We start from the raw sequence: 16,934 nt of genomic DNA, 5'->3' as shown, positions 1-16,934 counted from the left end.
CGGGAACGAGGGTTAGCTGGCAGATAAGCACTCATTTGAATGAGTAACTGCCCCTAGAATCTCTCTAACTTCTTCCACGAGCCATATCTTAACTTCCCTAAGATAAAGGGACGGTTAACACCCTAGAAAAGTGGCACTACTCCAACGGTGGTTATTGGTTCACCACTATAAATACACTGACACTTCTCAGGTATCTCTAAGTTCCAATACATTCTAAACCTGCTGATACCCTTGCTGACTTAGGCATCGGAGTGTCCTTGCAGGTACCACCCCCCATTCATTCATACTCGCAAGTCGGACGGAGGCCCCCGAGACACAGACCCTTTCAAAGGCTTCCTCCCTCAGACGATTGGGCCAACCAACGCCATCCAACCCATTAATCTCTAGTTACCCATCGTAACAGCTATCAAGTTTTTCCAATTGCATCTTTATTTCTAAAATAAACTATTGATTAAATGTTTTGGTCACTTTACCAGACAATATATATATTTTAGGGGTCATTTTATCAGAAACAAATGTTGAGGTACATTTTGTCAAAAACTAAATTTTTCAAGTACCAAAATAACTATTTACTCACAATAAAAAAATACTGGCAGGTATTGAAGAGTAATCAAGTGCAAATCTAATACAATGACCACGATAACGCAGAATTTTAGTCCTTACGAGAGCACAACAAAGTACAAGAATTGTTTTCTACAACTGATGTGACCCACAAAAATAAAAATGTAAAAACCAATATCAGATTCCACGTTTTGCAATTAACATTCTACACCCTATCGTTATTTTTTGAGGTTCCTAACTTCCTACACAAGAAACGTAAATTTAACTGAAACTGGAGTCCAGCAAAGAGAGAAAACATATAAAGTTCATGTCTTAAAGAGAAATTACTCGTGAAAAGAGAATGATTCATTACTTGCTTTTCCAATTATAGTTAGGAATATATATACATTCATGAGTTGTGCTAGCTGGCATACAACTAATTGTAATGCTAAAACAGAACTAACAAATTAACTAACCTGACTACATCATCAACTAATTATTAACTAACCAATTTATACAACTAGTTAAATTAAATGTGGTCCACAATATTCCTACTCAAATTGGCAGGTATATATTGAACATGCCAAGCTTGAAACCAAGCTGCTAAATTGAGCTAAAGTCAACGGTTTAGTGAATACATCAATTAGTGATGGATTCTAATAATCAACATGAATGAGCTTGATGAATCCTGCCACTACATTTTCACAAATAAAATGGCAATCAATCCCAATGTCTTTGGTTTCTTAATGTAGGGGTGAAAACATATAAGGCCTACAATAAAATTTACTGTCCTAAACTTGCTATTGGCTATTCACCATGTATTAAGTCTAACCGCCTATTATGAAATCTAGTATGGAGCCTAAAATAGTAAAACCTATTAAAAGATCTGATAATTTTAAAAAATAAAAAATAACAAAATAAATAAAAAATGAAGAAAAAGCAAAGATATTACATAATTAAAATATAAAAATGTATATATGTAAATTAAAAAGACAAGAGCCTAGTGGATAAAAATATTTAAATATCATAAAGGATACTAGTTCAAAATCTCATTACATATATATTTACAGATTCAAGCTGCCCTAACAGGCCAAACAAGTTATTCCGTAAGTCGCCAATAAGTTATAGCTCAAATGGCATAGTCCCCCTATACTCATTTAAGAGGTTGCGGGTTCGAGTCTCCTATCTTTGGTAAAAAAAAAGTTATTCCGTAAGTCTAGATCCGACCTATTAAAGAATTTAAGCTTTTAATGTGTGTTTGGATTACAGTTTGCAAACGGGAGTTTGCATAGAATTGATTTTGCAAACTTGATTTTGATGAAAAGTAAGTTTGTGTTAAAGTGATTTATGTTTGGCAATCTTTATGTCAAAATGGATTATAGTAAAGTAAATGTTGTTTGGATTATACTACTCAAAATCACTTTTAGATGAAAAATTACTAAAATAGACATCAATTAAAATAATTTTTTATATTATTCTTTTATTTTACTTTAAATATTTGAATAAATCTTATTAATTCATTTTATAATAAAGTTAATATTTACTTATTAAATTAAAGTAACATATAAAAATTGACAAAATATATTTTAATACATAAAACACTAATAAATATTAAATTAAAATATAAAACACTAATGAAATACATAAAAAATAATATCTTATACAAAATTAGTACATAAGAACACTATTATTTCTACTGCATGTGATTAATAATTTGATCCCTAATCGAATCTCGAACACGGTCCATTTCTGCAGAAGAGCTAATGGTTAGAGTTTGATCTGAACTTTCACCAACATAACTATTATCTTCTCCATCAAGAATGTTTGCATGTTCATATTGATTAAACTCCATATCGGTTTCAGAATGTCTTCTAATAAAATTATGAATAGCCATTGTTGCACACACTATCTGCACTTGAGTTTCAATTTTGAACTTGGGCATGTGTCGCAAGATAGCAAATCTATTTTTTCACACTCCAAAAGTCATTTCTATTGTGCATCTTAAGCTTGAGTGATAATAATTAAATACTTCATTATGATTTGTAAATCCAGAAGAACGCCTAAAATCTGCAAGATGATAGCGCTCACATTTATATGGACCAATATATCCTTTCGGTGTTGGATAACCGGCATCTACCAAATAATATTTACCTAATGAAGAAAAAAAATAGTTACATGATAACCAAGTAAATATAGTTTATTTGTAAGAAAATGATAAAAATTAACCTGGAGGAGGATGCGGAAAATTCATGGTAGGAGTTGTAATAGCATTATCAAATACACGAGTATCATGCGCAGTGCCTTCCCATCCAGGTAAAGCAAAAATAAAGCACATGTCCCAATCACATATAGCCATTATATTTTGTGTTGGATATCCTTTTCTTCCAATAAATTTGGGTTGATCACTTGGGCTAACCACACATGGGATATGAGTACCATCAATTGCTCCTATAGCATTTTTAAAAAATGGCCAATATCGTTGGTCATTTTTAATTTTGCCATGAACATTCTGAAACTCAGGATCCGATGGCTTAATATATTTAATAGATAATCTCAAGCAAGCAACCAATACCTCATGAAAATGTCTACTAACTGTCTCTCCAAAATGTTGAAACCTTTCTTGTATCATCCTATTACCCACTCCATGACCAACCGTATTTAAGAACATTGCAACCATTTCCTGAACTCCCATTTGTCTTGTAGATTTTAATCCTTGTTCAACTAGTTCATCACAAAATTGAAAGAAAACATGTTTTTCCATCCGAAACATTTCATAACAACGAATGCCATGGCCACATAAAATTTCTTGCACCCATAAATAACCTGTTTGTTCACTAGTTCTGCATGGTTTTTTGCACAGATAATTGACTGTATATTGACTAATTAATGCAGAAACATTTTCAATTTCATCTGTTTCTTCTTCTATAATGGAAAGTAATTTTGATTCTTCATGTTGTTCTTTTTCATACTCTTCAAACAAATACTCCATGTTCATTCCAAATTAATTAACAAAAATTAAGTCCTACATAAGAATATAAATAAATTCTTATCAAAACCAAGCTAAGAAATAAATTATATATAATAAAAATAATAATTAAGTACCACAAATATTATATAAAATGATAAATAACTAAATAAGCAACACACAAATTTTTCTATTATCTTATCCTAGCATAACAAAAAATTCATGGATAAATTAAAATGAAGTACAATAATAACTTAACTAGTTTTGCATAAAAATCACAAAAAAAAAATATTAATTTTGCATGAATGGTAGTGGATTATATGCGGCATGTTTGAGCCAATCCAACAATCTTTGCTCATATCCTTTTAAGGATACAAACATTTCTCTAACAGGTTTAAACATCATTAGTTGACAACAACGACTATGAAAATCAGGATCACTAGTGATCATTTCCATCTTTTGAATCTCAGCCATTACTTCCCCAATAGATGCACCGGGTACTAGAAATGTGGACACAATAGTTGAGCGTGATTCAGATGCAGAGACAATTCTACTTATTGCATTCGCAATTTGCTTTGAGGCAGGGACTTTAAAATTTTTTTTCTGTTTTGTTGTTTCACAAACCACATCTCTCTTTCTTTTTCCGGTACTCTTTTGACTATTATTTTCTTGAGAAGAGCTAAGATTTATGTGTTGAAATTCAGAATTAACTCCCAAACTAGCATCTATACCTTCTTCACTATCTCCGGAACCTTCTTCTATATCAACATGACCTTCCTCAAAGTATGGTCGATATCCATCACCATATTCTTCTATGCCACTAGGTAACATCCCAGATGAGGGAGCCCAAGCAAATTTACCATCGGCTATAATATCTTTAAATAATATAGTTAACTCATCTTTAAAAGGAAGTCCTTTATTTCTGAATTTTCCATATAAGGGATTTTCCTGCATGTGTACAACTAATCAACACAAGACTTATTATCAAAATTAAAGTTAAAATTTTTGCTTTAATAACAAGTTACTACGTACCAATTGTTTTCTCTCCCACCATTCATTTGGTGCATCAACGGTATGTTTAGTATAATCCCATCCTAAACCCGTTTCTTTGCCAAAAAGCTTGTACCATGCTGACCATTCTTTCTTAAGATTGTCCCACTTATTTTTTAATTGAATCTTATCATATTGTTTTCCAGTTTTTTCATTAAATTGAGACAAAGCATCTTTCCAACCTTTTTTTTTGTAAGAGTGGTTCCATTACGTTGTTGTTTAGCAACTTGATCTAAACATGCTTGGATAAATTGTTTAGTAGTCTCCATGTTCCATGCTGCTTTTGTCTTTAGAGATTCATTGTTACTCATTGTTCTATTAGAAAAAAAATATAAATTTTAGATATATATATATATATATATATATATATATATTTAGTCAAATATGTTAACTTTTTTTTTAAATTTCAGGTAATAACGTGAGAATATTAATTTAATATTATTTTTATACCGTACTCTCAATAATTTTATTTTTATAAGATTTTTTTTGGCATCCAACATTCATAATTTTATTAATACTTATGAATAATTTTTTATTTAATTTATCTTTTTTAATGGGATCAATTAATCTATCTTATAAAAAAAGTTACAATAAAATATAATATATGAGAATTATAATTATAAATTTTACATAGTCGAATAAAAAAAAATTTCAACCGAAACAAAAATAAAGTATAATAAAATATAAAATGAGAACTCACGTAAATAAAAAACAATAAAAATTTTATAAAACCAATAATATATATCATATGAATAAAAGAAATATAATAAAAGATAAAAAAAATTTATATGAACTATATCAAATAAAAAAATAAAATAAACTTCGCATAAGATATAAACACAGTGTATAAAATAGAAAAAAAATAAAATTCACATGAACAATAAATAATAAGAATACCATAAAAAAAGTAATAACATACCTGAGGGCTGAGGGATTAGAACACTGAAAAAACAATATAAAAAAAAGTCAATGATAAAAATAAGTAAAAAATAAAAAAGAACAAAGTCAAATAAAAATAAAAAAGACACTTTACATATTAAACATAAAGAACAGTAAATAATAAAAAAAATTCATATGAACTACAAAACAATAAGAAATAAAAATATAAAAGGGAGTACTATACATTTTATAATATTAAATAAAAAATATTTTATAATTTATTTTAGTGTCGTTAGTACTCTTTAATTTAGTATCATTTATATAAATAAAAAATAATAAAAGTATCATAAAAATTAATAAAAATAAAAATTTATATCAACAATAGTTGTCATATAAATAAAAAAATACATAAAAATATAACAATAGAAAATTAAAGATAACATCATAATACTAAAAAATGATATGAAAAATATTTATCATATAAATAAAAAATACAATAAAAAATATAAAAATCAAAATATGAAAGAAAGAATTAAAAATAATAAAAAAATTAAAATCTTTACTTTAGCAGTGATGAAAATAAATCTGGAAAAAAAAATCTATAAGAAAGAACATACAGAGAAGAACGAAGAATACACAGAGAACTAATTGTGAAATGATGTGGTTATGTGCATCCTTTTTATAGAAGAAATGAAGGGTACAGTTGGTAGATATGGAATAAATTTCTTACCTAATTCCTCCAACGGTAATTAATTTTCCCAACATGAACGCAGAAGCTTGAATTTCTAGCTTCACGTGAACGTACGTTCAGAGGTGAAAGCACTTATGGGTTAGGGGTTCCAAGAAGTTGCCAAACATGATATTGGAGCGTTCAAGACGCTCAAACGTGCTTTTTTATTCCTCAACGTGATCCCCAAACACACCCTAAAATAGATTGGATCTAAACCTACTTTCTGTCATACCAGGCCAAACACAAGCTAGACTAGAGGCTTCCTAGCAAGTCGCCTGAACTTTTTCCGCCCCTACATTCATGGAATTTTGGATTAGACGCAATGTGGAGGATGGATTGGGAGTCACAGAACAACATGGAAGACTAAATCTCGACCTGAAAATCCAAGAAGAGTCCGCTTAGCCAAGTCTGTTCAGCAGCTACTGCTGCCATGGCCCGATACTTAGATTCAACAAAGTACTTAAAGGCTATTTGCTGCTCCCATGATCTCCATGATATGATGGAATCACCAATGAATACAAAATAACTTGTTACACTGCTCCTTGCGTCAGGGCACCCTGCCCAATTAGAATTAACGTAGGCCATAGCCTTATTTTTTATTTGGCAAAAACAAGTCCTGTCCAGGTGTCCTTTTAAGGTATCTCAATAAATGGTGCTAGGTCTAAAGGTGTGTAGTGGTTGGCCGAGACATGAATTAACTGAAGGTGGATACTTTGTAAGTGATATCAAGGTGTGAAATAATGATATACATCAGCTTCCAATGATTCTTCTACAGCTTACAAGATCCTCAAGCAAATCCCTAGTAGATGCACTCAATCTCAGGTTAGCTTTGTCTGGAAGAGTGGTAGGTTTAGCTTCAACAAAATTAGTGTCTTCCAGTAGGCAGAGTGTATTTGCTTTGAGTTAAGGCAATGCCCTCCGAAGATATAGCCAATTCCAATCCCAATAAGTATTCGAAGTCTCCAAGAATTTTCAATTTAAAAATTAACTGAAGCAATCTCTTTACCTTGTTCAGCATGTCCTTGGAAAAGCTAGCTAGGATGAATTATTCACATATACTAACAAGTTTCTCTAGTGTCATGGGAAGAGAGAGTAATCATGCTTTGATTGATTGATGTTGTTGTTGAGAAATGCTGGGGAGAATTCGCAAAATCATTGTCTTGAGGCTTGCTTCAAACTATAAATTAATCTATGCAACTTGCACACAAGACATAGACCTGTAACCAAGTAGCATATTCATATACAAACAACAAACAACAACAAAGCCTTGTCCCACTAAGTGGGGTCGGCTAGCATATTCATATACACTTCAAATAAATCTCCTTCAAGAAAACGTTGTTGACATCAATTTGGTGAAATACGGTGAAATTGTTAAAGATCCTTTGTTCAAGGTCACGGATTCAAGGTGCACTGCTCTGAGAAAAATGAGTCTTCAAATCTTGCAACAGTAATGCAATTGAACTAGATGATGCTCGCTGCAATATGCCAATATCCTTGGAAATGGAATTCAGTAACCAAATTGTGATGATATCGTTCGTCCATTGCCATGTTTCTGTAAGCACCGGATCTAGAAACCGAATCTGGCTTCACCAAGGAACCATCAATAAATCCAATTTTGCCCTTCCCATAAGAACAAGTTGCATGGATTAGCACCATGAGGTTTAGTTATCTTCTTGAAGAGGCTACGAGACTAGCACAAGCCCTAGATAATCACTGGACTGGAGCACCTAAGCCTCAAGAATTGGCGAGGCAAGCGTTGCAACTGAGTTGACGAGTTCCCATAAGAAGGATTGCACCGGAAGAGGTGGACATGGAGCAAAGGGAAGAGAACGAACGGTAGGGGAAATTGAAGAGAGAGAACATTTTTTTTCCCCATAAAGTTTGCTTTTGAGGGAAAGTTGCAGAAACGGGAATGGAAAATTTCTTCTGAACCAAATTGAGACTAAAACTTGTGAAAAGAGAATGTGTTACTTGCTTTTCCAATAACAATTGGGAATGTATATACATATATCAGAGCTGTACCCGTTGGCAAACAACTAATTGGTATGCTAAAACAGAACTAACAAACTAACCTGATTTCATCGTCAACTAATTATTAACTAACCAATTTATACAACTAGTTAAATTAAGTGTGGTCCACAATACGCATGACAAAAAATTCATTTGATTGTAGTGCTTACACAATCTTACAGCTTTAATTTTAGATAATTGGAGGATCACCAAGCCTGAAAAAGATGGTGATAGACGTTGCCACAACCTAAACAAGATCATAGAGTCACAAGTTCAAAGTCAACACACATATATAAAGACATGGCTTTACATGATTCTAGATCACCAATTTCGCATAACTTCCCCCAAACTCCATGATTAGGGGCGCATAGTTAATGCAGAAAATTTATGAGCACCAAGAATATTAATCAAAAGATAGCAGCAGCAATGATCAAGATAGTCTGACTGCACATCTTAATGCTATACACGATTCATGGTTCTTACACAAGCCTCTGTTTTACCTATTCAATTTTAATGGCTATACATATGACCAAAAAATCATACAATGCTGCCAAGTAAAAACACTATGGACAAGATGAAAAGTTCTAACTTCAAACCCTAATTATCACCAAACCAAAGCACAATATAAACAAAGCAATTAAACACTGCAAAAGCTAAATTTAAAATTTAATGAAAGTCATTCCTCTGTGAGCAAAGACAGAAACAGCATTGGAAGGAGAAACAAACCAGATAAGTCATGGTGAAAGGGTTGAACTAAAAAGGAGAACGGCAATCAAACACATTGGAAGATGTGGAGAGAAGCAGATCTAATGGCAAAGAGACCCGCCCCAAAACAAGAGAATGTCAAATCAAACCTCAGCTCATCAAAATATTGATGGACAATAGGAAAGAGGTGTAATAGATTTTTGGAAATGTGTTTGTAAGGAAAGAAAATCCAAGAAAGTTGAATGAAAATGGTAAAATAAATGAGTTCATCAAGAACCCAGAAAGGTGCGGAAAAATAGAAGCTTCAAGGAGGATGGAACATTTGTGATACCATGTTGAGAATTAGGTGATTAAGGAAACAGAAATTTCACTAAATGGCGGAAAAGGTTCAATATACGAGTGCACCCTTATATAGGATGGTAATGTAACGAACTAGTAACTATTCCCAAATATCTAACTAACATTATAACATGTCTAAAAGTCACGTGCGGTGTTGCAGGCAGTAAAAGGCAAAATGATCCAGACGACTGAAAAAAGATTGTATTACGCTCAAAGAGAATAGTAGAAGAATTTCATAAAATCACTAGCCTGAACCTAACTAATATATTGTTTGCAGAGAACCCTGGGCACTCATTCCCATCTAACAACATCTGCTTTGGTTTATTGCTTAAACAAACAAATCCAAGGACAAAACCAGAGAAAACTAGAGCAGAACAGCATCAGGTACATAATAAATATTTGAAGCCTTTCTTCCAAGTTCTACATAATGTACAGATAACTCAAAGTATTTGCAATATCTTGCAATAAAACACTTATCTACTTCCGCTAATCCTTGCTGGAGCCGGTGTCAGTTTTCTCTGGTACCGGTTGAATCCTCACATAAGGTTTTCTGGTTAAAGTCTCCCCTCTTAGAGCAGCAACATAACGATCATTCGTGTTCTCCTTCCGCTGTAGCTCTCCAAGGTATTCTGCCAGTCTCTCTTTATTTACTTGTCCCATCATCTGATCCGAAGTACAGAAAACCCAGCATCAATAATAACACACATAGAAAACTGAAGAGATAACTGAAAATTGTGCCACATTGCAGGAAAAAAAATACGAGATCTTGTTTTCATAAAGCAAATAAAGAGATGACACATTTCAAGAAACAGATAAATATATAGCTGAATGTATAGCCAAACAATGCTGTCCCGGACCAATATAACATTAACCGATAACTGGCAGTGATTCCTGCAAGTTCCGCATATTTGATGCAGTTATGCTTAACTATTTGTTTTTCCAATCTTACTCCTTCACCAATTTTCCGGAATAGTATGCTTGTGCACCGGGGCAGTCGTTTTATAAATAGATGATTCCAACTCATATAAGAAAGATAGCCTTAAAGGGATTCATCGAACCAATTAATCCACATATAAGCTTCAATAAACAAAATAGGAACTTTACTAGTAGATTGCCATATCTGCTAATAAAGAAGCACATTTAACATTGGTTCTCCTGTAAACTTCTAAAAGTAAAATGGAAATCCCTGTTGAGTGGTGCTGCCCAAATCAAAGACTTTGAAACAGGGATCGAGAGGTGAATTACAACAAAAATACTGAAATGAATAATTTTGTTTTCATTTCAGCAAATTGACCATATCATATAATGTAGGTTAGGTTAGGGAATCAAATTAGAGGCTCGTTGTGAAGCAGTTTGGAGAGAAATAAAGGGAAAAGGTGAAGGTAGAGAAGGACTTGCCAGTGATTCAGGGCGAGCACTTCTGCGAAGGTGGGATTCGAGCTGTTCGTTACGGGTGTTGGTTGCCTGCATGACGCCGTAGCCGATGACGCCCGGAACGACGCCGCATACGGTGGCAAAGGCTAGGAAGAAGGGTTTTGATTCGCGAGTCCTTCGAACGATCCATCTCCACGCCATTGGCGTCTCGTCACTTGAGACGGTTGGTTAGTTTTTAGGAAAAAGGGAGTTTGCGCGTTGGAGAGGGGTTACGACTTACGACTGATGGAGTGGGCTTTTGCTTGGGCAACAACAGCGAAGGCGGTGACCAAGTGGCAAGTGCTTATATTTGTGCATTCCACGGTACGCATATTATTTTAACTCTCACTCGAGTTATTATTAGTTCATTGATTTATTAATTCAACGGATAAGTAATCAGTTAAACTAATAGAATCAGTCTTATATAAAGAAAAATAATAATGTTTTATATTTATGTAAAAAACCTAATCAAGTTAAATCTCAGTTTAATCTTTAAAATTTGATCTGATGTTTAAAATAATCCCACAATTTGGCTCCAATTAAAATCCCAAATTTGCAATCGTAACTCTAGTTTGTCTCTGCAATCATTTCCGTTACTGAAATGCTGATCTGACACAATTACATAATACGGTGGACACTACTTAAATGACGACGTATTGATTTCGCGCCAAAACTTTTTGGAGACTACGTCATTTCAGTTTTTTGTGGGTTAAAATTCTCTTTATTCCCATTACGACGATCATAAATTGCAAAACATTAAAAAAAAACCTTTACACTTCTTCTTCCTCGTTCTCCCTGATACGTTGTTGTGAAATTTAAAGGAGCTCCTTGTAGCCATTCTGAAAATTTATGCAAACTTAGGGTTTTGGCAAGAGTGAAGAAACCACAAGCACAAACATTTATTGTTCACATAGATTTAAAATGTTTGTGCTTGTGGTTTTTCACTCTTGCCAAAACCTCAAAGTTCGCATAAATTTTCAGAATGGTTACAAAGAGCTCCTTTGGATTTCACAGCAACGCATTAGGGAGAACGAGGAAGAAGAAGAAGGGTAAGAGTTTTTTTTATGTTTTGCAACTTATGATCGTCATAGTGAGAAGAAAGAAAGTTTTAACCCACAAAAAATTGAAATGACATGGTTTTCAAAGAGTTTGGGCGCAAAACCAATATGTCGTCGTTTAAGTAGTGTCCATCATGTCATGTAATTGCACCAGATCAGTATTCCGGTGACGGAGATGATCGCAAGAGCAAGCCGGAGCTACGATGCAAATTTGGGGGTTCTAATTGAGACCAATAAAATTGTGAGGGTCATTTTGAGCATCAGGCCAAATTTCAGGGGTCAAATTGAGATTTAACTCGACCTAACCAAGTCATTCAAACACTTTTTTGTTAACGCGCTCCCTCCCCCAAGTTATGTGAAATACACGCGCATCCCCTCCCCCTCCTATTAACGTAACAGAATTACATAAAGCTTCTTCTTCAACGTAAACATTCTTTAACGTTAACGATCCGATTGCAATTTTCGGATCTGCTCTACTGCTCGTCGTTCTTCTTTTTTTTCTTCTCTGCTGCTCGTTATTCTTCTCCCTATTCTTTTTCGTTTTTTTCTTCGATGTGGATTTATCTTCTTCATTTTCAGATTTCAATAGGCTATCAAAACAATGAATGATTCAACTTCAAATAAGTTGAATGAGAGCGATTTGGATTATTCTTCTTAATCGAATCAAGCGAACAAGGTTTTTATTATTGAATTGAATTGAATGAAATTGATAAATTCTAGATGTAGGTGTTTTGATTTGGATTGAACTGAATTCAATTGAATGGAATGCAATCTCTGAATTCTAGATGCAGGTAATTCAAATTTAATTATATGAATAAATGACTATTTGTACCCATAAAAGATGAAAACGCTGACATATATACCCATACTAAATCGAAACTAAACTTGTACCCACGCAAGATGCCTTTCGTGTGACAAAAGTATCCTGTCTTTAGAGGGTTGGAGTGCCACGTAGGGTACTTTTGTCACATGGAGGGCATCTTGCATGGGTACAAGTTTAGTTTCGATCTAGTGTGGGTACATATATCAATGTTTTCATCTTTTATGGGTACAAATGGTAATTTATTCTAATTATATATATACAATGTTCGAATTTGAATTTATATAATGGATAATATTCCGTTCATTTAGTAATATACAATGGTTTCACTTTAATAACATGTTCAGTTCATTATGCAGACAGTTGTTTGAATTTGAATTTATATAATGGATAATATTCCGTTCATTTAGTACTATACAATGTTTTGCTTTAATAATGTGTTCGGTTCATCATGCAGACAGTTGTTCGAATTTGAATTTATGTAATGAACAATGTTCCGTTCATTTAGTACTATACAATAGTTTCGTTTTAATAATGTGTTCGGTTCATTATGCAGACAGTTTTTCGAATTTGAATTTATGTAATGGACAATGTTCCGTTCATTTAGTACTATACAATGATTTCGTTTTAATAATGTGTTCGGTTCATTATGTAGACCAGGTGTGTTGTGGATGAACAATTTGTCCCAAAGGTTGGTATGATTTTCAAGACACTAGAAGAAGTTGGAAAATTTTACAAAGATTATTTTAAACTTGCCAGTTTTTCTACCAAAATAAGGAACACGACTCGGAAGGGAGATGAGATTAAGAATCAACTAATCGTATACAGTAGAGAGGGGCTCTTGATGTTTAGGTGTTTCTAAAACTAAATACTGATATAAACATTTTTTTCAAATTAGGTTTCTGCAATAGTGCTATATACACTTTTTTCAGTTCATCTAGTGTATTAATTTTGGTTCATTTTTGTTTTTGGGACTCTTGATGTTTGATAAATACCCTGAATCTATTCACTGTGAACCTAGAATAAAACAGCAACCCAGACAGTTCCAACAAATATATACATTAACATTAGATTTTTCATTAACATTCACATATATACATTAACATTACATTTCTATTAACATTTACATTAATATATATATATATATTAAAGAAGAAGTGTTTGCTTTTTTAAATAAGTTAAACAAATTAGTGTTAATTACAACGAGTTAAAGAAACTACAACCTATTTACTATCTATATCGCCAGATGTGAATTTACAAAAAGGGCTTGAGAGGGCAGCAGATAACTTGGAGAGTCTTATGGCTTCAGATGCCTGAATTACTTGGTTTCTTATTTTGTTAATTTTGTTCGTTGACCGCTGAGCCTGATATATTCTGCTTCAACTCCCTCTTCGTCCTCCATCAAGGGTTCTACCCCAGCATAAACCCTCATTTGGGATATTATTAATCCTTGAAAAGGATATAAAAAATAAAATCAAGCATAAGAAGTGATTGAATAAAACATGATAAATATTCAATCAGTAAAAAAAATATTTTTTGCATGCAAATGAACTCAAGGGAACACTTAACAATCAAGTGAATCTAAATCACCACTCCAATGAACCGAACTCCTTTCATGTTTGAATAAAACGTGATAAACATTCAATCAGCAAGAAAAATATTTCTGCATGCAAAAGAAGTAAAGAACTCAACTGAACACTTAACAATCAAGTGAATGTAAATCACCAGCTCCAATGAACCAAACTCCATTCATATTTGAATAAAACATGATAAACATTCAATCAGCAAGAAAAATATTTCTGCATGCAAAAGAACTCAACTGAACACTTAACAATCAAGTGAATCTAAATCACCAACTCCAATGAACCGAACTCCTTTCATGTTTGAATAAAACGTGATAAACATATTTCCATTCGTAAATCACCAACTCTAAAATATTTCTGTATGCAAATGAACTCAAGTGAACACTTAACAATCAAGTGAATGTAAATCACCAACTACAATGAACCGAGTTATATATCACAAAAAGCAAATAACAATACATGTCCATTCGTATGCCCTAGTTATGGAGAAAAAAATAGAATAAGAATAAGTCGTTATACTAAATGCACTAGCTCAATCCACTAGACCTTAAATCGAACTAGGAGAAACGCGAGTTTTGCACGAAATTAAATGAACATAATAACAATAGTTTTTTTCATACCTTGGGGAGTCTATTCTTGTTTTTGTTTATTTTTTCTTCTTCCTTTCGAAAGTTTGATGCGATTCTGGAGTAGCGGCAGTTTCCGCAGAGAACACGAACGAGGTTTGAGAGATTTTGAGAGAGATTTGAAATTTTTCAGTAATGGTTTCGACAGTGAAGAATGAACATTGTTTCATATTCAAGCGCGAATGGTAACATTTGGGGGGGGGGGGAGGAGTTCCGCGCCTGTATACACGTTTCATTTAATGAGATTGGATTTTTTTTTGTTTTGGGACTGCTTGGATGGACTTGGATGAAAAATTGCTTGGATGTGTAGCCCAACTGAAATAAAAAATATAAGATAGTCAAAAGTCTAAAATTAAAATTTAAAATAGATATCTTCACTAATATTTTAAAAACAATTAAACTTTAACAAATTATAATCAACAAGTTATAATTCAGTTATTCTTAAATAAATATATAAAATTCTAGTATTTTTCATAATAAAATTTTTTTAATTTTATTTTCATACTAAAGTAATTATTTTTTATTTCAATAACTAACTAATTAGTTTATATTTATTATATTATTTTTATTAAAAAATAATATTTAATAAATATCATATAATCATAAAAATAATAATGATATTTTAATTAATAAAAATATTTGATATTTTTATTTATATATGTTTAATAATATTTATATTAATAATTATGAATAATAAAAATTTCATTAATTTAAATATAAGTGTGTAAAAAATTAAAATAATATTAACAAAATTATTGTATGTTTTTACTATATAATTAATAATTAGCATATAAAATAACAAAGAATAACATAGTTTAGTGACAAAAAAAATATACAATAACAAAGAGGACCTAAGTTCAAGCCACATCTTTAACAATTTTAGAATTTTCTCAACTCTGCTTAAAATCCAATATTAAATGTTAATGGTAATTTGTCCTAGGGACAAAGTGGGGCGCGGATTCGGTGGGCAGCCTTTGTTTGTGGCATCGCGCCAAAAAATCGGTGCACATTTTTTATGGAGTAAACTACCATTTCTACCCACGAAAGTTAAAAACGCTGACATATCTACCCATAGAAAAAGAAAATTACCATTTATACCCATGAAACATGGGTTCCATACAACAAAATTATCCAAACACTAAAAAATCACATAAAAACCCCAAATTTCCCTTATTATCATTGTTTTCAACTTTTCATTGAACTCAAAACAGAGTGCTACCACCTAATGCCCCTGCAACGAATCAATTGCCAAACTCAAACAGGCCATGTGGGAAATTGAACGAATTGAGCAATCCTCACCTGAGCCAAACTCTGAGAGACAGGGGTGAACTTGTTCTGTTTCAACTCTGTTTCGGCGAGAGAGACTTAGCTACAGTAGTTACTCTGAAGGTTCGACGACTGAGAAGCTGATGATGATGGTGACATCGCCGGCATCTCGTTGGAGTAGAAGAGAGAGTGAGAACAAGGGCTGAGTTAGGATTCGGTAGAGAAGGTGCGAGACTGGTGAGTGGCTCGCTGGCGGTGGTCTGGACCGAGAGAAATAACAACTGGGACGGTGAGAGTGGCTCGAGTTTGTCGCAGATGGTGGAGACAATGGTGGTTTGCGGTAGTTCTGGCAGTTGGAAGTGCAGACGGCGATGATGGCAGGGCTGTGATGGTGGTTCGAAGGTCTCTGGTTCTTGAAGAGGAAAGAAGAAGGAGAAGAAGAGGAGAAGGAGAAGTGAATTAGGGTTCGGTGGTTTAAAATAGATGGCAAAAGAGACAGAAAGAGAGGGAGAGCTCGCCGCGGTTTTTGTTCGCAAAAGGGACCGTGGTGGAGGCAGCTGGCACGGTGGCCCATCGGCAGCACTGGTTTAGTGATAAAGAGAAGGTAGCCACGTTAGGTGAAGAGAGGAAAGGGGGAACTATTGCTCTAGGGTTGCTGGCGGCGGTGAAGTAGGGGCTGGTGCGAAGGTCCCTTGGTCGGCGAGGGCGAGATAGGGAAGGAGAGAAGGAGGGGTGACCACGGCGAAGGAGGACGACAGCGGATGGGGTTAGTGGTGGTGGTGGTGGTAAGGTGATGAGTAGATGAGGATGATGGAGTGGTTACTGGTTAGTGGGGAGGAGAAAGATGATGTGGATGATGATAAGGGTAATTTGGGGTTTTTATGTGATTTTTTAGTGTTTGAGTGATTTTGTTGTATGGAATCCATGTTTCATAGGTACAAATGGTAATT

At 33.5% G+C, this 16,934-nt stretch overlaps 3 protein-coding genes across 3 annotated transcripts; all 3 read right to left on the bottom strand.

The window, feature by feature from the left end:
* Positions 1-2,233: 2,233 nt before the first annotated feature.
* Positions 2,234-3,529, bottom strand: LOC107632800 (uncharacterized). The gene is made up of 3 exons (XM_016336451.1): positions 2,767-3,529; positions 2,570-2,691; positions 2,234-2,449 (listed from the first exon to the last, which is right to left on the bottom strand). Exons 1-3 carry the CDS (start codon positions 3,527-3,529, stop codon positions 2,234-2,236), a joined length of 1,101 nt encoding a protein of 366 aa, XP_016191937.1.
* A 267-nt stretch (positions 3,530-3,796) lies between these two features.
* LOC107632801 (uncharacterized) lies at positions 3,797-4,866 on the bottom strand. Its single transcript, XM_016336452.1, has 2 exons — positions 4,738-4,866; positions 3,797-4,453 (listed from the first exon to the last, which is right to left on the bottom strand). Exons 1-2 carry the CDS (start codon positions 4,864-4,866, stop codon positions 3,797-3,799), a joined length of 786 nt encoding a protein of 261 aa, XP_016191938.1.
* Positions 4,867-9,401: 4,535 nt separating this feature from the next.
* Positions 9,402-10,952, bottom strand: LOC107630103 (centrosomal protein). The gene is made up of 2 exons (XM_016333144.3): positions 10,617-10,952; positions 9,402-9,881 (listed from the first exon to the last, which is right to left on the bottom strand). Exons 1-2 carry the CDS (start codon positions 10,791-10,793, stop codon positions 9,705-9,707), a joined length of 354 nt encoding a protein of 117 aa, XP_016188630.1. The 5' UTR covers positions 10,794-10,952; the 3' UTR covers positions 9,402-9,704.
* Between the last annotated feature and the right edge of the window lie 5,982 nt (positions 10,953-16,934).

Source organism: Arachis ipaensis, chromosome B3 (genome assembly GCF_059453495.1).
Source record: "Arachis ipaensis isolate K30076 ecotype BB chromosome B3, ASM5945349v1, whole genome shotgun sequence".
NCBI lineage: Eukaryota > Viridiplantae > Streptophyta > Magnoliopsida > Fabales > Fabaceae > Arachis > Arachis ipaensis.
The sequence above is the reverse complement of the archived record's forward strand: the minus strand, read 5'-3'. Positions and strand labels throughout refer to the sequence as shown.